Raw genomic sequence first — 18,798 nt, 5'->3', positions numbered from 1 at the left:
CACATGGTCAATAAAATAATAAAATGGGTTCTGATTATGAAGATTTGCCAAAGATTGGACGTGACTGAGCATACATGAAAGAAGAAAAATTTAAAAAAAAACAAAAAAAAAACAACAAGATTGAACTTTAAACCAAAATCCGAGGTGTCAAAATGTTTTGGTTTTTTTGTCCTGTGTTTTTTCATCACCACCAGGTGGCGCTAAACTTAAAATCCAGTCACCCAGGCTCGTAGGCATGACGTAACAGTTCCGCGACATTTTTCCATGAGAAACGTCAATTTTCGGAGACCAGTGTGGGTGTTTGGAGAAGGTAGCATCATGGCGTCGGGAGCAGGCCAGCAGTCCGCCGGACACGATGCAGAATTGGACGAATTGTTGGACAGTAAGTGGTGACATTTAGTCTTTACAGCGGCTCCCTCTTTACTCATATATGTACTGTTTACTCTGGTGTTAAAATGTCTTTTTTTTGTCTCTGGGACAGCTCCATCCTTCTCTGTGTCAACGGTTAGCTCGCGCGCTTGGTGGGACCACCCGTTAACGTCCCTGATATGGACAAAGTAGCTTATCGGAGCAACCGGCGATAGATTAACCCAAAACAATCAATCAAATAAAAGTTGTCATTGCATGCGGCTAACTTTATGTCATAGAGCACTTGATGTTGCCAGTGCTAGCTAGCTTAGATCGCTGTGATCTAGATCTACCACATATAACGTGTATACCGTGGATTTATTTTAATAGAAAGGCAGGTACATTTCTGATGATAACAATCTGATCGTATAACATGGCAGCTGAACTGTCAGTGATAGACGTTTCTCTGCAGAGTTCGGTAAAGTTGGAAAGATATTCACAGATTCGGACTTTCGGCATCAATAACTCATCAGTGATACGTTGTCAAAACATGAACGAGGCCTCTTTCCCATCGTTGTAAGGTAGACAATGTGCTACAAGCCCAGTTTTATCAAAAGTAGCTGTCTTTCAAGCTGCAGAAATAACATTGGTGTCAATGAGCAGCCGGCGGTGAGACGAGTGGATAGGGACCGTCTGCAAATTGCAAAACCGCTACAGCAGCGAAGAGAAACACTACACAGATATTCAATAACTTCAGTCTTATGCACTGTAGTGTCACCAAATTTACTGCAGCCATCAACTGGCTGCTGCTGATCATACTACAACTCTTGGTTTGATATTTTTTAAAAAAAATCATAATTTTATGAATTTTTATTAATAATAAAATTCAATAACTCCACTTTTATGCACTGTAGTGTCACCAAAATCATTGCAGCCATCAACTGGATGCTGCTGATCATACTACAACTCTTGGTTTGATATTTTTTTAAAAATCATAATTTTATGGAATTTTTATTTGTAATAAAATGTAATAACTCCACTCTTATGTACTGTAGGATTTTTTTTATTAATAATACATTCATATAACTTCACTTTTACATACTGTAGAAGAATTAAACTCTGTCCAACCATCAACTTGCTCCTGCTGATCATACTACAACACTTTGATATATAAAACAAAAACAACAACATAATTTTAAAGAATTTATATTAATAATAAAATTCAATAACTTCCCTCTTGTGTACTGTAGAAAATTGAAACTTTGTCCAACTATCAACCGGCTCCTCTTGATCATAAGAGCCTATCTTGCCTACAGCCTCTTCAGCTATGGCTGTTGCACATCACACAATACCAAGGCGTATCTTTGTTTGGTATTTGGGCTGTCGTCATTCCAAGGCAAAGGGTGTGAAACCATCTTGCACAAATTCCACACTGAATCTAGATGGGGATTAATGTGTTAAACATATAGAAAAATGTTAACATTAGGAAACCTGGAATGCAAAGTATACAATATTTAATTTAGCTAATGTTATTCTACGATTCAGACTATTCATTGTTTTGAAACTGTTAAAGTAGCCTCACCCAAACAGCATCAACGGAAGTTTTGGGCAGGTCCTCACTTCCACAGAAAGAACAGAAATCATCCTTTGAAACTGAAAAAAAGGTGTAAATTAGTAAGTAATAAATATATTATTATTAAGTTTGTAGCAGATGCTCAACATATGAATGTAATATTTAGAACAATACCTGATCGTTCAAGAATTTCCTCTGCCATGTCCCTTCTTAGACTTTGAAGGGACTGTGTTGATGAGTCAATGTCAAATGACTGTGGGATGTTTGGAAACTCCATCACCGTCATCTTGGCCATCTGTAAAGATAGTAAAAAATACATTTTCTGTGTATGACATTACTCAGTAAAACTATATGCATTATGCTTACCTTAACGTATATTGTATTTTATTTTACTGTGCAGTGTATATTGTCTATGTTATTGCTTTTCCTACATCTGTACTGCTGCAACAAACAATTTCCCCGGGATGAATAAAGTCTAATCTAATAACTAATCTAATTTTATGTTTTTTAAAAAGGCATGTTTCATAGAATCACCTGCATCACAAAGATCCCACAACTGGTGTTATCTTTCTGGAAGGTGTGGCGTATCTTGCCAGGTTGCCACTTGATGTTAACCCAGTCCTCCTTTCCAAATCTATTCCGACGCATTTTGAAATACTGTCTGCAGGGTTAAAGGTAAATCAATTTTGGTTTAGATTTGTGCTTACTCCATAGCTTTACTAAATGTGTAATATAGTATTAATTTCTTGTAATTTATATTATTTAAGAAGTAATATTTAATATTACCCAAATCTGTAGCCAGCCTTTTTGGTGTCCTCAGCTTCATTTGACCCTTTCAGAGGATCAACCACAAAAATGTGGTTTGACAAGGCATGAAGGTACTGTTTGAAAAAGGAAAATGATGGCATCTTTAAATATGTTAACAACAACAGCAAGACTAATAACATATTTTGACATTCCACTTGGTATAAAGAGACTTGATAGCAGTCACATCAGTTGAAAGTAAGTTTTACACGCGAGTTACAATTTGGAGTCTTAGTGACTGAAAGTAGACTCAGATTATTAAGTAAGTAGTAGTGCTGGTAGGAGGGCTTTGTTTGGACAATCATCTTAAATGATTCCATCAAGTAATGGATGAAGACAGTGATGACGTTTAAACAAAAACATATCATTCGTAGAATAACAATCAATTGTGAGGCATGGATAATTAGCTACAGCATGTACAAAAATGACTGCATGAGAGAAAAATGTCAGATTATTAAATATATTACAGTACTGTGACTTGAATAATTATCTGTTTTTAAAAAGAACTTTTATTTAAAAAAGAATACATTGTCATGTATATTTAGTTGTATGTACTTAATTTTAGATAACTATAAATCATTATAGCAAACTAAGGTTCATTACCTTTGAATGTACAAACAATGACCAATACATAAATTCTGTAATGGCGCATAGTTTTATACTCACCACAAACTTCCAGTGGACATTTCTTTCGTTGACAAATCCAATGACTCCATCATAGTCATCAAATGTGACCTGACAAAATATGTAAGCACAATAATTGTATTTTTTCTGTAGTACACAGAAGCAAAAGAAAATTTCACATACACAATAAACATAATCTTTTTTCCTCTATGGGACATTATGTATTGAAAACTACATTTCCAGTATCACATCATGGCTGATAACACCAGCGCATGTGTACATCAACAATCAAAGAATTTAGTGTCCTATCTGAAGCCTACTGACACTGACACTCCAGACTACACTACTAAGTGTTAAAAATAAAATAAATTAATATAGTTATACTCACCTTTTTTAATCCTTGCCTGGCCATCTGCTCTCTTGTGCCGTTTAAAATAACACCCATGATGTAGTGATCCATGTGGTATAGTCGGCCAGCAGTATCCTTAGAGATGAGTTTGGCTCTAATGTAACATTCAATTACCTTATAGAAAAATTGTAGGGGAAATGCAAACATACATACAAACACGTCAGGTAATATAGAGGCTAAAGTTAATTCATGTCATCTCACTGTCATGAACAAGCGTTTATACAACATTTTACAACATTATTAGACTAATTTGTCTGAGTCATACTTCAGCTCTTCTGACCTGCTGGATAACTTGGACAATATGGTACATTGACCATTTTAAAAAGAAACTTGCCTCGCCAATGATGAGTTCATCAGGCCTCAAACTCTGAAATTCCTTGTGCCGCAGGGTGAAATTTTGCTTCGCTTCAGCATGTCTGATAAGAGCCACAACAACCTCTGTTGGTGTGCATGTCCAAAGGGCATCAACCTACAAGAATATGAACAATAAACTCATATCATGTAATACAGCATTGTAATCCTCTGGCTATACATTCTATTGTCCTGATACAGAAAACTGTCATTGAACAAAGCCACCTCATTTTGTATTCATTAATATTTCTTGCATTATTACAACTTTAGTATTTTAAGATGGACTCAATACCTATGTCCTGGGTTGAGCACACATTGGGTGTGAATACAGCTTCCCCTAATGCTTATTAATGTTTCCCACAATAGCTCTGGTAAGTGTCAAGTTGATTTTGATTGATCCTTGAATGATAATGACTTATAATTATTTTTTGTAAATTTTTTTTTACAGTAGTGATATGCAAAAAAATAATAATTAAAAATTACCTCTGTGGCAGGCTTGGACTTTTTGCTTGTGAGGTCACTGCTGCGTTTCCCCTGATCAAAGTTTTGCAGAAGACCTTTGCCAGTTTTCAGTGTTGCCTTTGATGTTTTTGGACCTGGTACTGTAGCTGGAGCAGTGTAAAATTTGGACTTGCCAGCTTGGGGCTTTGCTCCTTCTTTCTTTGCCCAACTCTCCTGATACTGAGTGATGTCTTTTGGGATGGTTTTAATGAGTAACTGCTCAGGGAATTTGTGGGTCATGATGTGCTCTCTGTATCTCCCCTGTAGAGAGCCATACATTTTTCTTACAAAGGTCCCTGGCCTCAGTCCCTTCTCCTTTTTTAGAATTGAATGTTTCACAATTCCAAACCATCTTTCCACATGGCAGTTTGTGTCCCTGGTTTTGCTTGGGCCAAAGTTTTCGTCTTCCATGTCAGATGCGTACCTTTTTAAATTTCCCAACAGCAGACCACTCCAAAGAGGGAAAATGCCAAGGTATTTTTCAAAAAGGACATCCACAATAGCCGGACAGAAGTATGGGTTTTCCTCACAATTTGGGGTCTCTTTTTCAAGTTCTGCCTGCACCTCCTCAAAGACCTTTCTGAATTCAGATGTGAATGGAGACCTACCAACAATTGTGTGGGCATTTCTTCTGTCTTCATCATCTTCCTCCTGAGCTAAAGGTGTGTCCTTTAGTTTTTCAGTGTCTTCCATGTTGGGGGTCTTGTCTTCTTTTATCAAGTCCTTCAGGGCCATAAGACTATCAAGGACTTTATTTGTCTTGTGTTTTCCAGTCAACACAGTGCACATGAGGCGGAAGATTTTGAGTGCTGTAGTCATTGAGGTACTGTTTTGGAGCCTGGCAAACGCAAACGTTGCAAAATCTTTCAAACCTTTGTCATTGGTTTTTCTCCCAATTGACTGAGCAACTGCTTTAAGCACATGCGCAGAGCATATGTGTAGCACTGTAAACATTCTGAGATCCCTCCATGTCTTCAGTTTTGAACAAATAGCAAAAGCTCTGTCCAAATAGCTGACAATGCTCTCCCTGTTGAACGACAGAAGAACGCTTTGGAGTAGTGCCCAGCTGTAATCTGTTTCAACTTGATGTACTCGTAGTTTTGTGTACTGCGACACTTTTCGGAGGAACTGCATTAGCCAAAATGTGATTGGAGGTACAGAGTGTTCATTTGTCAGCATTTCACAGACTGGGAGGGGGGGTGCACTCTGACCTCCTCCAGGAAGAGTAAGAGAGTAGTAGAGGAGTCTTTTGGTCTGACCAGGAACTTTGGATGCAACATTACCTGTAGCATCTAGGTGTAAGGTCAGTGGGGTCTTCTTTCTCAGGTGTTGCACAACTATGCCTATCCCTGTTTCAGTATACATATGTACACCAAAAGGGTCAACTTGAAAGTGCTGAATGTACCCTGGCATCTTGTGAAATGTACTATCGCATTCCTTCATGATATTTTGAGTGAGGTACATCTCCATGAAGACATCATCATGAATTCTTTTTCCTTTTCTAACCTCTGAACTGATCACTTTTAGTACATTTTTGTTCAGACTTCGGGTCATGTTTCCTGAAATCAGTTCAACAACAGGTGTTTTTTTAAGGTTACTGTAGAATAGTTTGCTCAGTCCTGCACGTAACGCTCTTGCAATTCTCCCTCTTCTTGGGTTTGCTGCTGGTCTGAATTTTATTTCACTTTTTTTGTGGGCCATTTTTCCTTTTTGTAGCACAGACATCTTAACCGGGGCATCTCCCACTGGCTTGCTTTTCATTCTAAAGTAGTATTTTGCATTGCAAGAGGGGAATGTACAGACTGCACTGATGTTTAAATATGGGCTATTAATTTTCCGACTGTGAGGACATTTGATGTGCTGGCTCTTGAAGGCAAGGGTACAACAGGGATTTTTTTTGCGGAAACTGTTGTACAATACATTGGTCCAGGGTTGCTGCAATTTTTGTGAACCAGGCGGTGGAACAATTTTATTCCAGTTCTTTTTATTCACTGTAATTATGAACTTTTTGGACACCACTGGCAATTTTCTCCAGTGACATTTGTCCTGTGTCTTTCCATGCTCAGGTTGGCTATCTCTCTGCAATGGCACCTGTTCTTTTTCTTCTTCATCAGTCTTTTCCATGTTTCCATCTGACTCATCTTTCTGAACGTTCTCCTCTGTGTCCTCATTGGATATCTCTTGGACATCTTGAATTGTGCTGGGCGACAGGTTCTCTGTCCCACTGTCCTTACCTGCCTCACTATGACTCAGTAATGGCTCCTTAGTCTCACAAACTGGTTTTTTTTGAGCTTCATTCAATTCTTGTTGTTTGCTGACTAAATCTCTCACTCCATTACGATTTTTGGTCCATATGACCCAGAGCCAGTGACAGTTTTTTTGATTATCCTGACCAAATAGTGCTGTAGACAGTTCAGACCATATTTCTGAGGAATAACTGGTATCCCTGTTAGCAATGTTAGCACTCTTCATTGTTCTGGCCAGTGCTTCCATTCCTCCTGCCATTGCCCATACGTCTTTTCTATGAGCTTTGCTTCCTTTTGTAACTCGTCCCATTGTGTTAACATTGCACCTAACCCTGTGAAAATGAGACAAGCAAAGCTAGAAGTTTTTATCAAGATAAAGTGAGGGGTCCAATATGGAAAGATGCAGTAAAACACATGAAAATGTCATATCAAGAAATGCAAGATAAGGTTAAAGTATCAATACATAGCTACAAACTAAACGTAATATTACATTTCAGATTTACAAAATTTAATATTCTTATTTGGCAATTTACATAATATTTCAACATGAGGTTAAAGTTAGATTTATTTCTGAATACATTTACATTAAAAATCATTTGGAGATTCAGTAACATTTCACTTACGTAAATATTGTCAAGATTTCAGATTCCAAAAGGTAGACAAGCACAGCACAACAAATAAACTCCAATAAAAAACATAAAATTACTTACACATAAAGATGAAACTGAACTGAAACGGAGAAATTCCACGAAATTCAATGCCATCTTCTCCTTCATGGTGATCTGCAGGTTATGCAGACTGAAAAGATCTGAGGTGGAGCTTAATTGAAAGTTTTTCCTGATTGGCTAGTGGCTTGATCACACTTTTGTATCCTTGTGTGATTGGTTTAAACAGTGTCCTTGAGGCAGCAATGACATCACCTTTTTCGCTTACGAAAAAATATTTTATATCAAACCAAGAGTTGTAGTATGATCAGCAGCATCCAGTTGATGGCTGCAATGATTTTGGTGACACTACAGTACATAAAAGTGGAGTTATTGAATTTTATTATTAATAAAAATTCATAAAATTATGATTTTTTAAAAAAATATCAAACCAAGTGTTGTAGTATGATCAGCAGCATCCAGTTGATGGCTGTAGTAAATTTGGTGACACTACAGTGCATAAAAGTGGAGTTATTGAATTTTATTATTAATAAAAATTCATAAAATTATGATTTTTTAAAAAAATATCAAACCAAGTGTTGTAGTATGATCAGCAGCATCCAGTTGATGGCTGTAGTAAATTTGGTGACACTACAGTGCATAAAAGTGGAGTTATTGAATTTTATTATTAATAAAAATTCATAAAATTATGATTTTTTAAAAAAATATCAAACCAAGTGTTGTAGTATGATCAGCAGCATCCAGTTGATGGCTGTAGTAAATTTGGTGACACTACAGTGCATAAAAGTGGAGTTATTGAATTTTATTATTAATAAAAATTAATAAAATTATGATTTTTAAAAAAAAATATCAAACCAAGTGTTGTAGTATGATCAGCAGCATCCAGTTGATGGCTGCAATGATTTTGGTGACACTACAGTGCATAAAAGGGAGTTATTGAATTTTATTATTAATAAAAAATTCATAAAATTATGATTTTTAAAAAATATCAAACCAAGAGTTGTAGTATGATCAGCAGCAGCCAGTTGATGGCTGTAGTGATTTTGGTGACACTACAGTGCATAAAAGTGGAGTTATTGAATTTTATTATTAATAAAAATTCCATAAAATTATGATTTTAAAAAAAATATCAAACCAAGAGTTGTAGTATGATCAGCAGCATCCAGTTGATGGCTGCAGTAAATTTGGTGACACTACAGTGCATAAAAGTGGAGTTATTGAATTTTATTATTAATAAAAATTCCATAAAATTATGATTTAAAAAAAAATATCAAACCAAGAGTTGTAGTATGATCAGCAGCAGCCAGTTGATGGCTGCAATGATTTTGGTGACACTACAGTACATAAAAGAGAAGTTATTAAACTTTATTATTAATAAAAATTCTTAAAATTATGATTTTTTAAAAAAATATCAAACCAAGTGTTGTAGTATGATCAGCAGCAGCCAGTTGATGGCTGCAGTAAATTTGGTGACACTACAGTACATAAAAGTGGAGTTATTGAATTTTATTATTAATAAAAATTCTTAAAATTATGAAAAAATGTTTTTAATATCAAACCAAGTGTTGTAGTATGATCAGCAGGAACCAGATGATGGTTGACAGAGTTTAATTCTTCTGCAGTGCATAAAGGTGAAGTTATTGCATTTTATTATAAAGTTTCTTAAAAATATATATATATATATATATATATATATAATTTATTTATTATATTTATACAAGTGCTGTAGTATGATCAACAGGAGCCAGTTGAAGGCTGCAGTGATTTTAGTGACACTACAGTGCATAAAAGTGGAGTTATTGAATTTTATTATTAATAAAAATTCTTAAAATTAAGATTTTTTAAAAAAATATCAAACCAAGTGTTGTAGTATGATCAGCAGCATCCAGTTGATGGCTGCAGTAAATTTAGTGACACTACAATGCATAAAAGTGGAGTTATTGAATTTTATTATAAATAAAAATTCATAAAATTATGATTTTTTAAAAAAAATATCAAACCAAGAGTTGTAGTATGATCAGCAGCATCCAGTTGATGGCTGTAGTGATTTTAGTGACACTACAGTGCATAAAAGTGGAGTTATTGAATTTTATTATTAATAAAAATTCTTAAAATTATGATTTTTTTAAAAAATATCAAACCAAGTGTTGTAGTATGATCAGCAGCATCCAGTTGATGGCTGCAGTAAATTTGGTGACACTACAGTGCATAAAAGTGGAGTTATTGAATTTTATTATTAATAAAAATTCATAAAATTATGATTTTTTAAAAAAAATATCAAACCAAGAGTTGTAGTATGATCAGCAGCATCCAGTTGATGGCTGTAGTGATTTTGGTGACACTACAGTACATAAAAGTGGAGTTATTGAATTTTATTATTAATAAAAATTCATAAAATTATGATTTTTTTAAATCAAACCAAGAGTTGTAGTATGATCAGCAGCACCAAGTTGTTGGTTGTATTAATTTTGGTGACACTACAGGGAAAAAAAGGGGAGTTATTAATTTTTATTATTAAAAAAATTCATAAAATTATGATTTTTTAAAAAATATCAAACCAAGAGTTGTAGTATGATCAGCAGCAGCCAGTTGATGGCTGCAGTAAATTTGGTGACACTACAGTGCATAAAAGTGGAGTTATTGAATTTTATTATTAATAAAAATTCCATAAAATTATGATTTTAAAAAAAATATCAAACCAAGAGTTGTAGTATGATCAGCAGCAGCCAGTTGATGGCTGTAGTGATTTTGGTGACACTACAGTACATAAAAGTGGAGTTATTGAATTTTATTATTAATAAAAATTCATAAAATTATGATTTTTTTAAAAAATATCAAACCAAGAGTTGTAGTATGATCAGCAGCATCCAGTTGATGGCTGCAATGATTTTGGTGACACTACAGTGCATAAAAGTGGAGTTATTGAATTTTATTATTAATAAAAATTCATAAAATTATGATTTTTTTAAAAAATATCAAACCAAGAGTTGTAGTATGATCAGCAGCATCCAGTTGATGGCTGCAATGATTTTGGTGACACTACAGTGCATAAAAGTGGAGTTATTGAATTTTATTATTAATAAAAATTCATAAAATTATGATTTTTTTTAAAAATATCAAACCAAGAGTTGTAGTATGATCAGCAGCATCCAGTTGATGGCTGCAATGATTTTGGTGACACTACAGTGCATAAAAGTGGAGTTATTGAATTTTATTATTAATAAAAATTCATAAAATTATGATTTTTTTAAAAAATATCAAACCAAGAGTTGTAGTATGATCAGCAGCATCCAGTTGATGGCTGCAATGATTTTGGTGACACTACAGTGCATAAAAGTGGAGTTATTGAATTTTATTATTAATAAAAATTCATAAAATTATGATTTTTTTTTTAAAAATATCAAACCAAGAGTTGTAGTATGATCAGCAGCAGCCAGTTGATGGCTGCAGTAAATTTGGTGACACTACAGTGCATAAGACTGAAGTTATTGAATATCTGTGTAGTGTTTCTCTTCGCTGCTGTAGCGGTTTTGCAATTTGCAGACGGTCCCTATCCACTCGTCTCACCGCCGGCTGCTCATTGACACCAATGTTATTTCTGCAGCTTGAAAGACAGCTACTTTTGATAAAACTGGGCTTGTAGCACATTGTCTACCTTACAACGATGGGAAAGAGGCCTCGTTTATGTTTTGACAACGTATCACTAATGAGTTATTGATGCCGGAAGTCCGAATCTGTGAATATCTTTCCAACTTTACCGAACTTCTCTGCAGTCACCCTCCCATCACCCGCGCTTTTGTACTCGTGTGTTGAATTGTTAACAGTGTTAAATTACTGTAAACATGTTTCTGCATTAGACAAATGTTCAGTTGCCCCTTTATTAAGTACATCCAGCGAAAAGAATGCATGTATTAAACTTCTACATAAACCCGTAAAAATGGGTATAAAACTGATCGTACTGAAGGTCGTAATGTTACGGTTTTTTTGTTAAAATTGTAGAAATTTGTTTTTGTATTGCTTTATAACGAGAGGTCTAAAACATAAATCAGAGAGAAGAGCTGAATACTTGTATATCACAGTATTCAGCTCTTCTCTCAGTAGTAAGTATGAGATTTCCATATGACAAAATCTCGGAAAATATCGCGGTTTCACAGTATCACGGTGTCACAGAACTATTGTTATTGTAATTTACAGTGACCCTAAAGTAATGAAAACAGACAACAAATGTTTTATTACTATTATTGAAACTTGAAACCTTTTATAATGGAGATATGTGTAAACATTCTCTCTTTTTAAAATAACTAAAATAAAGGTGAGATTCTCTTATCAGTTGCACGTTTCCTTCGATATTACTTGAAACCAATATACCACTGTTACCCTACAAGTGCAGTTCTCATAGCAGCACAAATGAGTAGGAGTTATTGCAGAATTGTTGTATTATTAGTGTTAGTTAGGTGTACTAAATAAACATTGTTTGTTTGCTTTGTGAAAAGTCCCAATCTCATCAGTAATTTTCCCATTTTATTATTAGTCAAAGTGTTAAATTCTGAGCCATACTTCCATCTTAAATCACACTATTAAGGATAAGCAACATGTTTATATTTCTAAATAAGCTTGAACCATACATTGGATTACTCTAAAGATCACATTAAGTGGCATTACTGGTGAGGAAAATACAAGATATAAATCCTTTTGACACAGTAGAATGGTTTTAAATTAGCTTCATAAAATGTTTTGAGACATTTGATGAAAGTGTGATGCCTTTTCTGCAGCTGGGGCTGAAAGTGATTATAAGAATAAGTAGGTAATGGCTCAATTGTAACATTTGTGCTGAATTCTCCTTTAAAATCCTTAAAAAAGTCTACCGGCATGGTTCTAATGCCATCCTTTTCTTTCAGGTGCATTGGATGATTTTGACAAGACTCCAGACCCTCCAGCCCCTGAACCTGCTGCTGCTTCCTCCTCAGCCAAAGGTGGTGCAGAGAAGGTCTGTTTTATTATTTGTGTCATAATCATGCTGTTTCAAGAGTTGCATCTTGTTGTGTTACATGTGCACCGACTACCTAATCACAGCCTCCACTTCTCTGTGTTGGCTGTTCTCTCCTTACTGAATTGTACTTACCACCTGATTGCTGCTTGTGAATCATTTTTTTATAAACTTGGCTCAAGTAGCTGCAGCATAGATTGCTTTTACATCACTGTCATTTAAACATCCAATGTTTAGGATTTAGGGGCATCTCTTGGCAGAAATGGTATTTAATAATCATGACCATGTTGTCATTCGTGTATAATCACCTGACATTGAGAATTGTTTTGTTTTCGCTATCTTGAATCAGCCATTCATATCTACATTAGGAGAGGATCTTCTTCCACGGAGTACGCCATGTTGTTCTACAGTAGCCCACAACAGACAAACTAAACACTGGCTCAAGATAGGGCCGTTCATATTTTCGCGTCAGCCTCCATAGTTCTCTTACATAGTTGGCTCACGGGAATGGTTTTGTTTCTGCAACCTCACCACAAGATACCTCTAAATCCTAAACACCAGACCTTTAATTTTATTTTAAAATTAGGTCATTTTCAACCAAAGGATCAAGGAATTGGAGAATCTAACTCTGCTTTTCATTGTTCACTTTCCTAACAAGAACCATCAAGGGAAAAGTTTGGATATTGCAGTCTCAAGTCACTTATTTATTTTTTGATTGTCCATCCAGCAGCACAGATAATAAACAAAAATAAGCAAAAATATACTGTAAATTTTTTTTCTGATTATTTTAAGTCACTGTCTCCAACTAGAGACAAATATTTGTGTTTGTTTGTTATTGGTCGCTCACTTGGTCAGTTCCTCTTTCTCTGTTTTCTTAGTTTTATCACTTGTTTACTTTTGCTGCTGTCGTATGTTTCAATCAGCTGGTTGTTGGTTGTGTAACTTGCATAGCTTGTAAAGTTTAGACCCCATGCCAAAAAGTTTACCGCCCACCAAAAAGTGCTTTCTCGTGTCTAACTAATGTTTTTGGGACAGTAACTGTGGCCATAAACCAAAATTGACTGATGTCTGCAGACAATACCCTTTAAGTTGCCCGTAATGGCAAAGAGTTTATTTAGTATGAAAAAACTAAAAAAGTTAAACACAGGCACTAAAAACGGCTAAATACAAGTTAGCATTCACAGTCTTTCCTCCAGGGTTCCCACGGTCATGGCAAACTTTAAAAAGTCATGAAATATCACCATTCATTTTCCCTGGCCTAGAGAGGTTATGGATTTAGTAAAAATCATTGAACATTTTAGAAAAGTCAGAACTTTTTTTTTAATGTTACAGAAATCTTTCATGGATAACCTTTCACATAATGTAACATGATGATTTATTTTATTTATTTTCTGTAGCTGCCGTAACATAGCTTAAATATGTGTCGATGCCTGACATTTTGTTTACTACCGCATACTTGTTGTCGACTTCTTCCCATGTTCCGTCTCCCCCTTATATATATGCTAGCCGAAATTATGTTTAAATCAAGTTTGATGTTTGAAAATCCCTGGGGAAGTTGGGCAAGAAAAAAAATGGTATTTTGGGTCCTTCAGAAGTCACGGAAAAGTTCAGAAATTTTGTCCATGAAAATGTGTGGGAACCCTGTTCCCTTAGGTGTCTCAGAATGAGGTTACATGTTTTCTGTTTGCCTGTGCAGCCACCTCTGCTTGAAGACTGCAAACTCTTTGAGACTCTCTTTGAGGGGGACATGGCTACCCAAGCCAAGGAGGAGTGGGAGAAGGCAATGAGCGAGCTGGCTCACGAAGAGCCAGAACTTCTGCAGCACTTTCATAAGCTGTCAGAGGCTGCAGGCAAAGTTGGTAAGGGCTGTAATTTCCTTAATTGTGGTTTTGATGTTCTTTTACTTAATATTTTGTTCCTGTAGCCTTAATGATGTGTGTGTGTGTATTCTGTATAGGCACTGACACCGCCTCCCAACAAGAATTCACTTCCTGTCTTAAAGAAACCCTTCGTGGCCTGGCCAAAAATGCAGACAACCTGCAGGTGGGTGAATCAGAATGGATCAATTATTATCAAACTGTTTGAGTGATGAGAACATAAAGGAGTTTATAAACTGTCTGTATTTGCTTACAGACTTCAGGACTAGCCGGAGATGACCTCGTCAAGGCTCTAGAAGGCCTAGGATTGGATGAGAGTGGGGAAGTAGGCGGCGACGACGGAAACATCCTGCCTATCATGCAGTCCATCATGCAGAATCTTCTCTCTAAGGAAGTGCTTTATCCATCTCTCAAAGAGATCACTGCCAAGGTGTGTACTGCTTTACCAGCCATCACCACAGGCTCTAGTTTCACTACAAAGCGTCACTCATAAATGTCACTCACCCCCTCAGTACCCAGAATGGTTGGATGCCAACAAGCCAAACCTTAGTCCCGAGGACTACCAGCGCTATGAGCAGCAGGCCAAAATCATGGGAGACATATGTAAGCACTTTGAGGAGGGAGAGGGGCAAGAAGATAAAGACGGCACGTTCGAGAGCATCATGGACCTGATGCAAAAGGTTGACACACTCTGCATTTGAGTTTTTGGTTGTTGAAATATTGTGAATGACTCTGGGAGAAAAAAATCAGAAACAATCTGTTTTTTAGGTTTTGTTACAATGTCTTTTGCCTCAAACTTTTTTTTTTTTTTTTTACAAATTTAGATTGTAAATCAGCATTTAACCCTTACTGTGACTGATTCAGTGCTTACATGCTGCAGATACCATACATTAAATACTTACAACTGCAAGAGCATGTTGCCAGTGCATGACATAGATCTTAAAAAAACAGTTGTATTGTTTAATTTAATGTGAGTGGATTTTGGCTTGTTACAAATGAAACTCATTAAATATTATAATGCTTTCACTTACAGCTGCAGGACCTGGGCCAACCACCCAAAGAGCTAGCAGGTGATGCGGTAAGTTTTGCACTGCTCTCTGTCAACAAAATACAGTGTATTGTGTGTATATTACCCAAAGTAATTTGAGCCATAACTTAAGTAAACTGGCTGAAAGATTTGGTTGAAAGACTGAAACTTTTAAAATAGTGGAAGCTCCCAGAGGCCCCTCTCACCCTTTAAAGGTACAAAATGGTTTCGTCTGGCCCTGCACAAAATGTAGCCAGAGCCAAACCCAAAAGGGAATTTGGGTTGCAGAAAGTAAAAGATCAAAAGGGAAAGAAAGCTAAATGGCTTTGTGAGAAAAAAATTCAAAAGATGTGTGAGAGAGACGTTTATCAAGAGAGGAAGATCAGGGGCCCACAGAAACTGCTTATGCATAGGGCCCAGACTTTAGTGCTTTTCCCTGTGTGGAGGTGGAAAAAAGGTATGAAAAGGCCAACTCACAGTTTCATCATGGGTCCGCTTTCAGATCTACTATGGAAGAACCGCATGACTGCTGCTGTCTGCAGACGTTCAATGTCGAAAGTTTGTTCCAGCCTTAATCTGGAGATAAGCATATCATCCCAGCCCGATTTTCTGTATTGCAGGGATGGCTGCAGCACCACTGTATAAATAATATGGAAAATTATCAATATTATAAATGGCTTCACCCAACCAGAGCTCAGATATTACAGTGGTCTTCCTCTTTCTTTCTCTCCTCCAGCCACCAGGGTTCAACTTTGACATGGACTCCCTCAATCTCCCAGGAGGCCCCGGGGCTGGGGCGGCAGACCAGTGCTCCATCATGTGATGAGGTGGCAGTGCCTTCCATCAGAAGCACTGGAGCCAGAGGGTCAACTCTGTGTGCGTCAGCAACAGGCGAGGAGTGAGGGAGTGTGGAGTGAAGGTCAGGCAGGAGTGAGACCAGACCGTCAACACCGTTCTGTCTCACGTAGAAGGTGTGTGGATGCAGAAACAACAGGAGGAGGCACCAAAACCAACAGGAACGACGCACCAAACACACCCTCCTCTGTCTAAAATCACTGAACGCACGACTTAGAACATTTTAACATCTCCGCATTAGTTTGCCAGCGGTTGCTGCAGTTCCTTCACGGTTTAGTTTTAACGGTATTCCTTTAAAAAGAAAATACCACTGCAGTTCATGTTGTTTTTACTATACTGTTTAGCCTCATGGTAAAATCTATCAAAAACACCTCACGGGTATAAACAGTGCCTTTGCGAAACAAATTTAAGTTATTATTTTAGCTATCATTCAGCTAAAGCTCCGCAGACTTTAGTTTTAAATTGGTGTGAATTTTGCAATATCATCTCATGTTTACACCAGGTTTGCAATAATTATTTGGTACTTCTTAAATCAAGACTCTGTCGCTGTACAGGCTGTAGAGGATCTAACTTAACGAGTTAATTACTTACTAACGTAAGGAAAAAAGTGGTGTATATTTGTTAATTATTTAAATAATAAAATGGACTAGAGAGGAGTGAGAGGTTTCCAGCACCAACTGTAACTCAGCCAACTAATTCAACAAAACCCCAGTCCCCTCTTAGTGTTATCCTCCATTCCCAGTTATTGATTTGAAGTGATTGAGGTGATAATTTCCCTCCAAATATGCCTTTGCCGTGGTTACATTGATGATTATAGTGTAGAGTTACTGTGCAAAGTGCTCCCCTTGTGATTCCCAGTGTTTTTAATGTGCAGAGTAATGTTTTCTTTGGTATGGGGTCCCTGCTGGGAAATTCTCCACCTGCCATCAAAAGTATCTCATCTTTCCAGAGAAGGTCACACAACGAGAGAAACACATCGATAATTCATACAGATGCACTGATGGGTAAAACATCAACAGCCTGATGACATGTCGGCTGTGCTAGGAGGGTTTGTTTACTCCAGCAGCTACTTTTCACCTGATTCTTTTGCCAGCGGACAAATTTTTACCGCTGTGACCGTAGAGAGAGGTCTAGAAATCACCTGACCATCAGCACATCAATCACTCTATAATAAAGGAGTACTGTGAAAGGATTCAGTCAGCCATGCACCTAAAAGAGATCAGCTTTACATCGAACACAGCAGAGGGGAGGCTCCGCTGTGGAGGTCCATGAAGGGGGTGGGGGGGTGTGTGATCTATTCAACTCTCAGGGCCAATGCAAATACGCCCAGAGAACCGTTAAAAAAAAAAAAATGCAACCTGTTATTTGACACTATTTTGTTTTGTTTTGTAAATATATGAAATAAAATAACAATATATTGCAAATTATTTTGTGGATTATTTGTCATCATTGCTTCCATGTTAGCAGGAGCGAGTGATAGCATGAAAGTCTATTAATTCTGTGCAATTTTGAGATACTTTTTCGTGAGTATTTCCATTTTATGCAATTTTATGTATTTATTTATAAGGAGTAAATGATAGGTCCAGTTTAAAGGATTTAGGGGGCTATATTGGCAGAAATGGTATATAATACAATAAGTCTGTTTTCTTTCTTTTATAATAACCTACAAATGAGAATTGCTGTGTTTCTCTTACCTTAGAATGAGCTGTTTATAACTACATAGGGAGTGGGTCCTTGTCCATATAGTCTGATATGTTGCACTGCTGTGTTTCTACAGTAGACACTGTGGTTAGTTGCCCCTCTGCAACAAGCCAAACAGCACTGGAAAGACACTGACTTTCAACGTGAAACTGATTTATTCAGCATTTCTACTGGTTTTAATCACTTGGCCCATTTGTTTTGGAGAGGAAGCAACCTCTGTGGATAATTTAAAAAAAATAGTAAAAACCTCCTAAACAATAAACAATGAAGGAATTGTAACTGGGAGATCATGCTTGCCACACAGGAGAAGTTTCAGCTGGTTGAAATCGGCACTAAATGCTACACAGGGTTCCTTTTAAATAGTATGCATCTCTATAGATATTAGGAGGATGCAGTTTCTATTTCTGTTAAGGTGTCTGTGTGACCAGAAACAAAACTGACAATATGTCAAACAAAACACAAAAACATCAAGACAGTAACATCAAACAGCTGCAGTGTATGTGGGTACCAGACCTGAGAACGATAGCACGAATGTATGTTTGAACTAAGTACATGTAATAGAATAAAAACGTAAACCAGTATAAATCCAAATATAATTATACATTATTTATATGTGGAGGGTAGCAATATGTATAATAAATGTCACAAGGTGATAAGGTTTATCTGTATGTATGCATTTGAACAAAGTTAAAATGGTGTCCTTCTTACAGCAGTCACTGTTGCATAATTAGTACTTTTGATACTTGATGTAAACTTTCCTGAAATTACTACCTAACACACAACACACAACCTACCATTTAGAGAGAGTTTGTATAAATTTCTTTATCTAT

General features: G+C 36.5%; 2 protein-coding genes across 2 annotated transcripts; one reads left to right on the top strand and one right to left on the bottom strand.

Annotated features, from left to right (window-relative positions):
• The first annotated feature begins 258 nt into the window (after nt 1-258).
• On the top strand, nt 259-17,694 carry pex19 (peroxisomal biogenesis factor 19). Its single transcript, XM_042497736.2, has 8 exons — nt 259-382; nt 12,420-12,508; nt 14,205-14,367; nt 14,466-14,551; nt 14,642-14,815; nt 14,898-15,065; nt 15,419-15,463; nt 16,149-17,694. The coding sequence occupies exons 1-8, from the start codon at nt 265-267 to the stop codon at nt 16,233-16,235; spliced, it is 930 nt and encodes a 309-aa protein (XP_042353670.2). The 5' UTR covers nt 259-264; the 3' UTR covers nt 16,236-17,694.
• Nucleotides 1,308-7,828, bottom strand: LOC148188052 (uncharacterized). The gene is made up of 9 exons (XM_088085687.1): nt 4,593-7,828; nt 4,093-4,227; nt 3,738-3,872; nt 3,392-3,460; nt 2,708-2,802; nt 2,456-2,582; nt 2,096-2,216; nt 1,931-2,001; nt 1,308-1,786 (listed from the first exon to the last, which is right to left on the bottom strand). The coding sequence occupies exons 1-9, from the start codon at nt 7,164-7,166 to the stop codon at nt 1,670-1,672; spliced, it is 3,444 nt and encodes a 1,147-aa protein (XP_087941813.1). The 5' UTR covers nt 7,167-7,828; the 3' UTR covers nt 1,308-1,669.
• Nucleotides 17,695-18,798: the final 1,104 nt, after the last annotated feature.

This window comes from Plectropomus leopardus, chromosome 12 (assembly GCF_026936395.1).
Source record: "Plectropomus leopardus strain MGB_pleo_1.0 chromosome 12, ASM2693639v1, whole genome shotgun sequence".
NCBI classification, from domain to species: Eukaryota; Metazoa; Chordata; class Actinopteri; order Perciformes; family Serranidae; genus Plectropomus; species Plectropomus leopardus.
The sequence above is the reverse complement of the archived record's forward strand: the minus strand, read 5'-3'. Positions and strand labels throughout refer to the sequence as shown.

What these genes read in the sequence shown, in the direction of transcription:
- LOC148188052 (XM_088085687.1), bottom strand. Translation starts at nt 7,166, where the DNA reads ATGGGACGAGTTACAAAAGGAAGCAAAGCTCATAGAAAAGACGTATGG. An exon ending in CCAGGCAAGGATTAAAAAAG is followed by an intron (nt 3,461 to 3,737) that starts GTGAGTATAACT and finishes ATATTTTGTCAG; the next exon opens with GTCACATTTGATGACTATGA. An exon ending in GGAAATTCTTGAACGATCAG is followed by an intron (nt 2,002 to 2,095) that starts GTATTGTTCTAA and finishes CCTTTTTTTCAG; the next exon opens with TTTCAAAGGATGATTTCTGT.
- pex19 (XM_042497736.2), top strand. Translation starts at nt 265, where the DNA reads ATGAGAAACGTCAATTTTCGGAGACCAGTGTGGGTGTTTGGAGAAGGT. An exon ending in CCAAAGGTGGTGCAGAGAAG is followed by an intron (nt 12,509 to 14,204) that starts GTCTGTTTTATT and finishes TTGCCTGTGCAG; the next exon opens with CCACCTCTGCTTGAAGACTG. An exon ending in TCATGGACCTGATGCAAAAG is followed by an intron (nt 15,066 to 15,418) that starts GTTGACACACTC and finishes TTTCACTTACAG; the next exon opens with CTGCAGGACCTGGGCCAACC.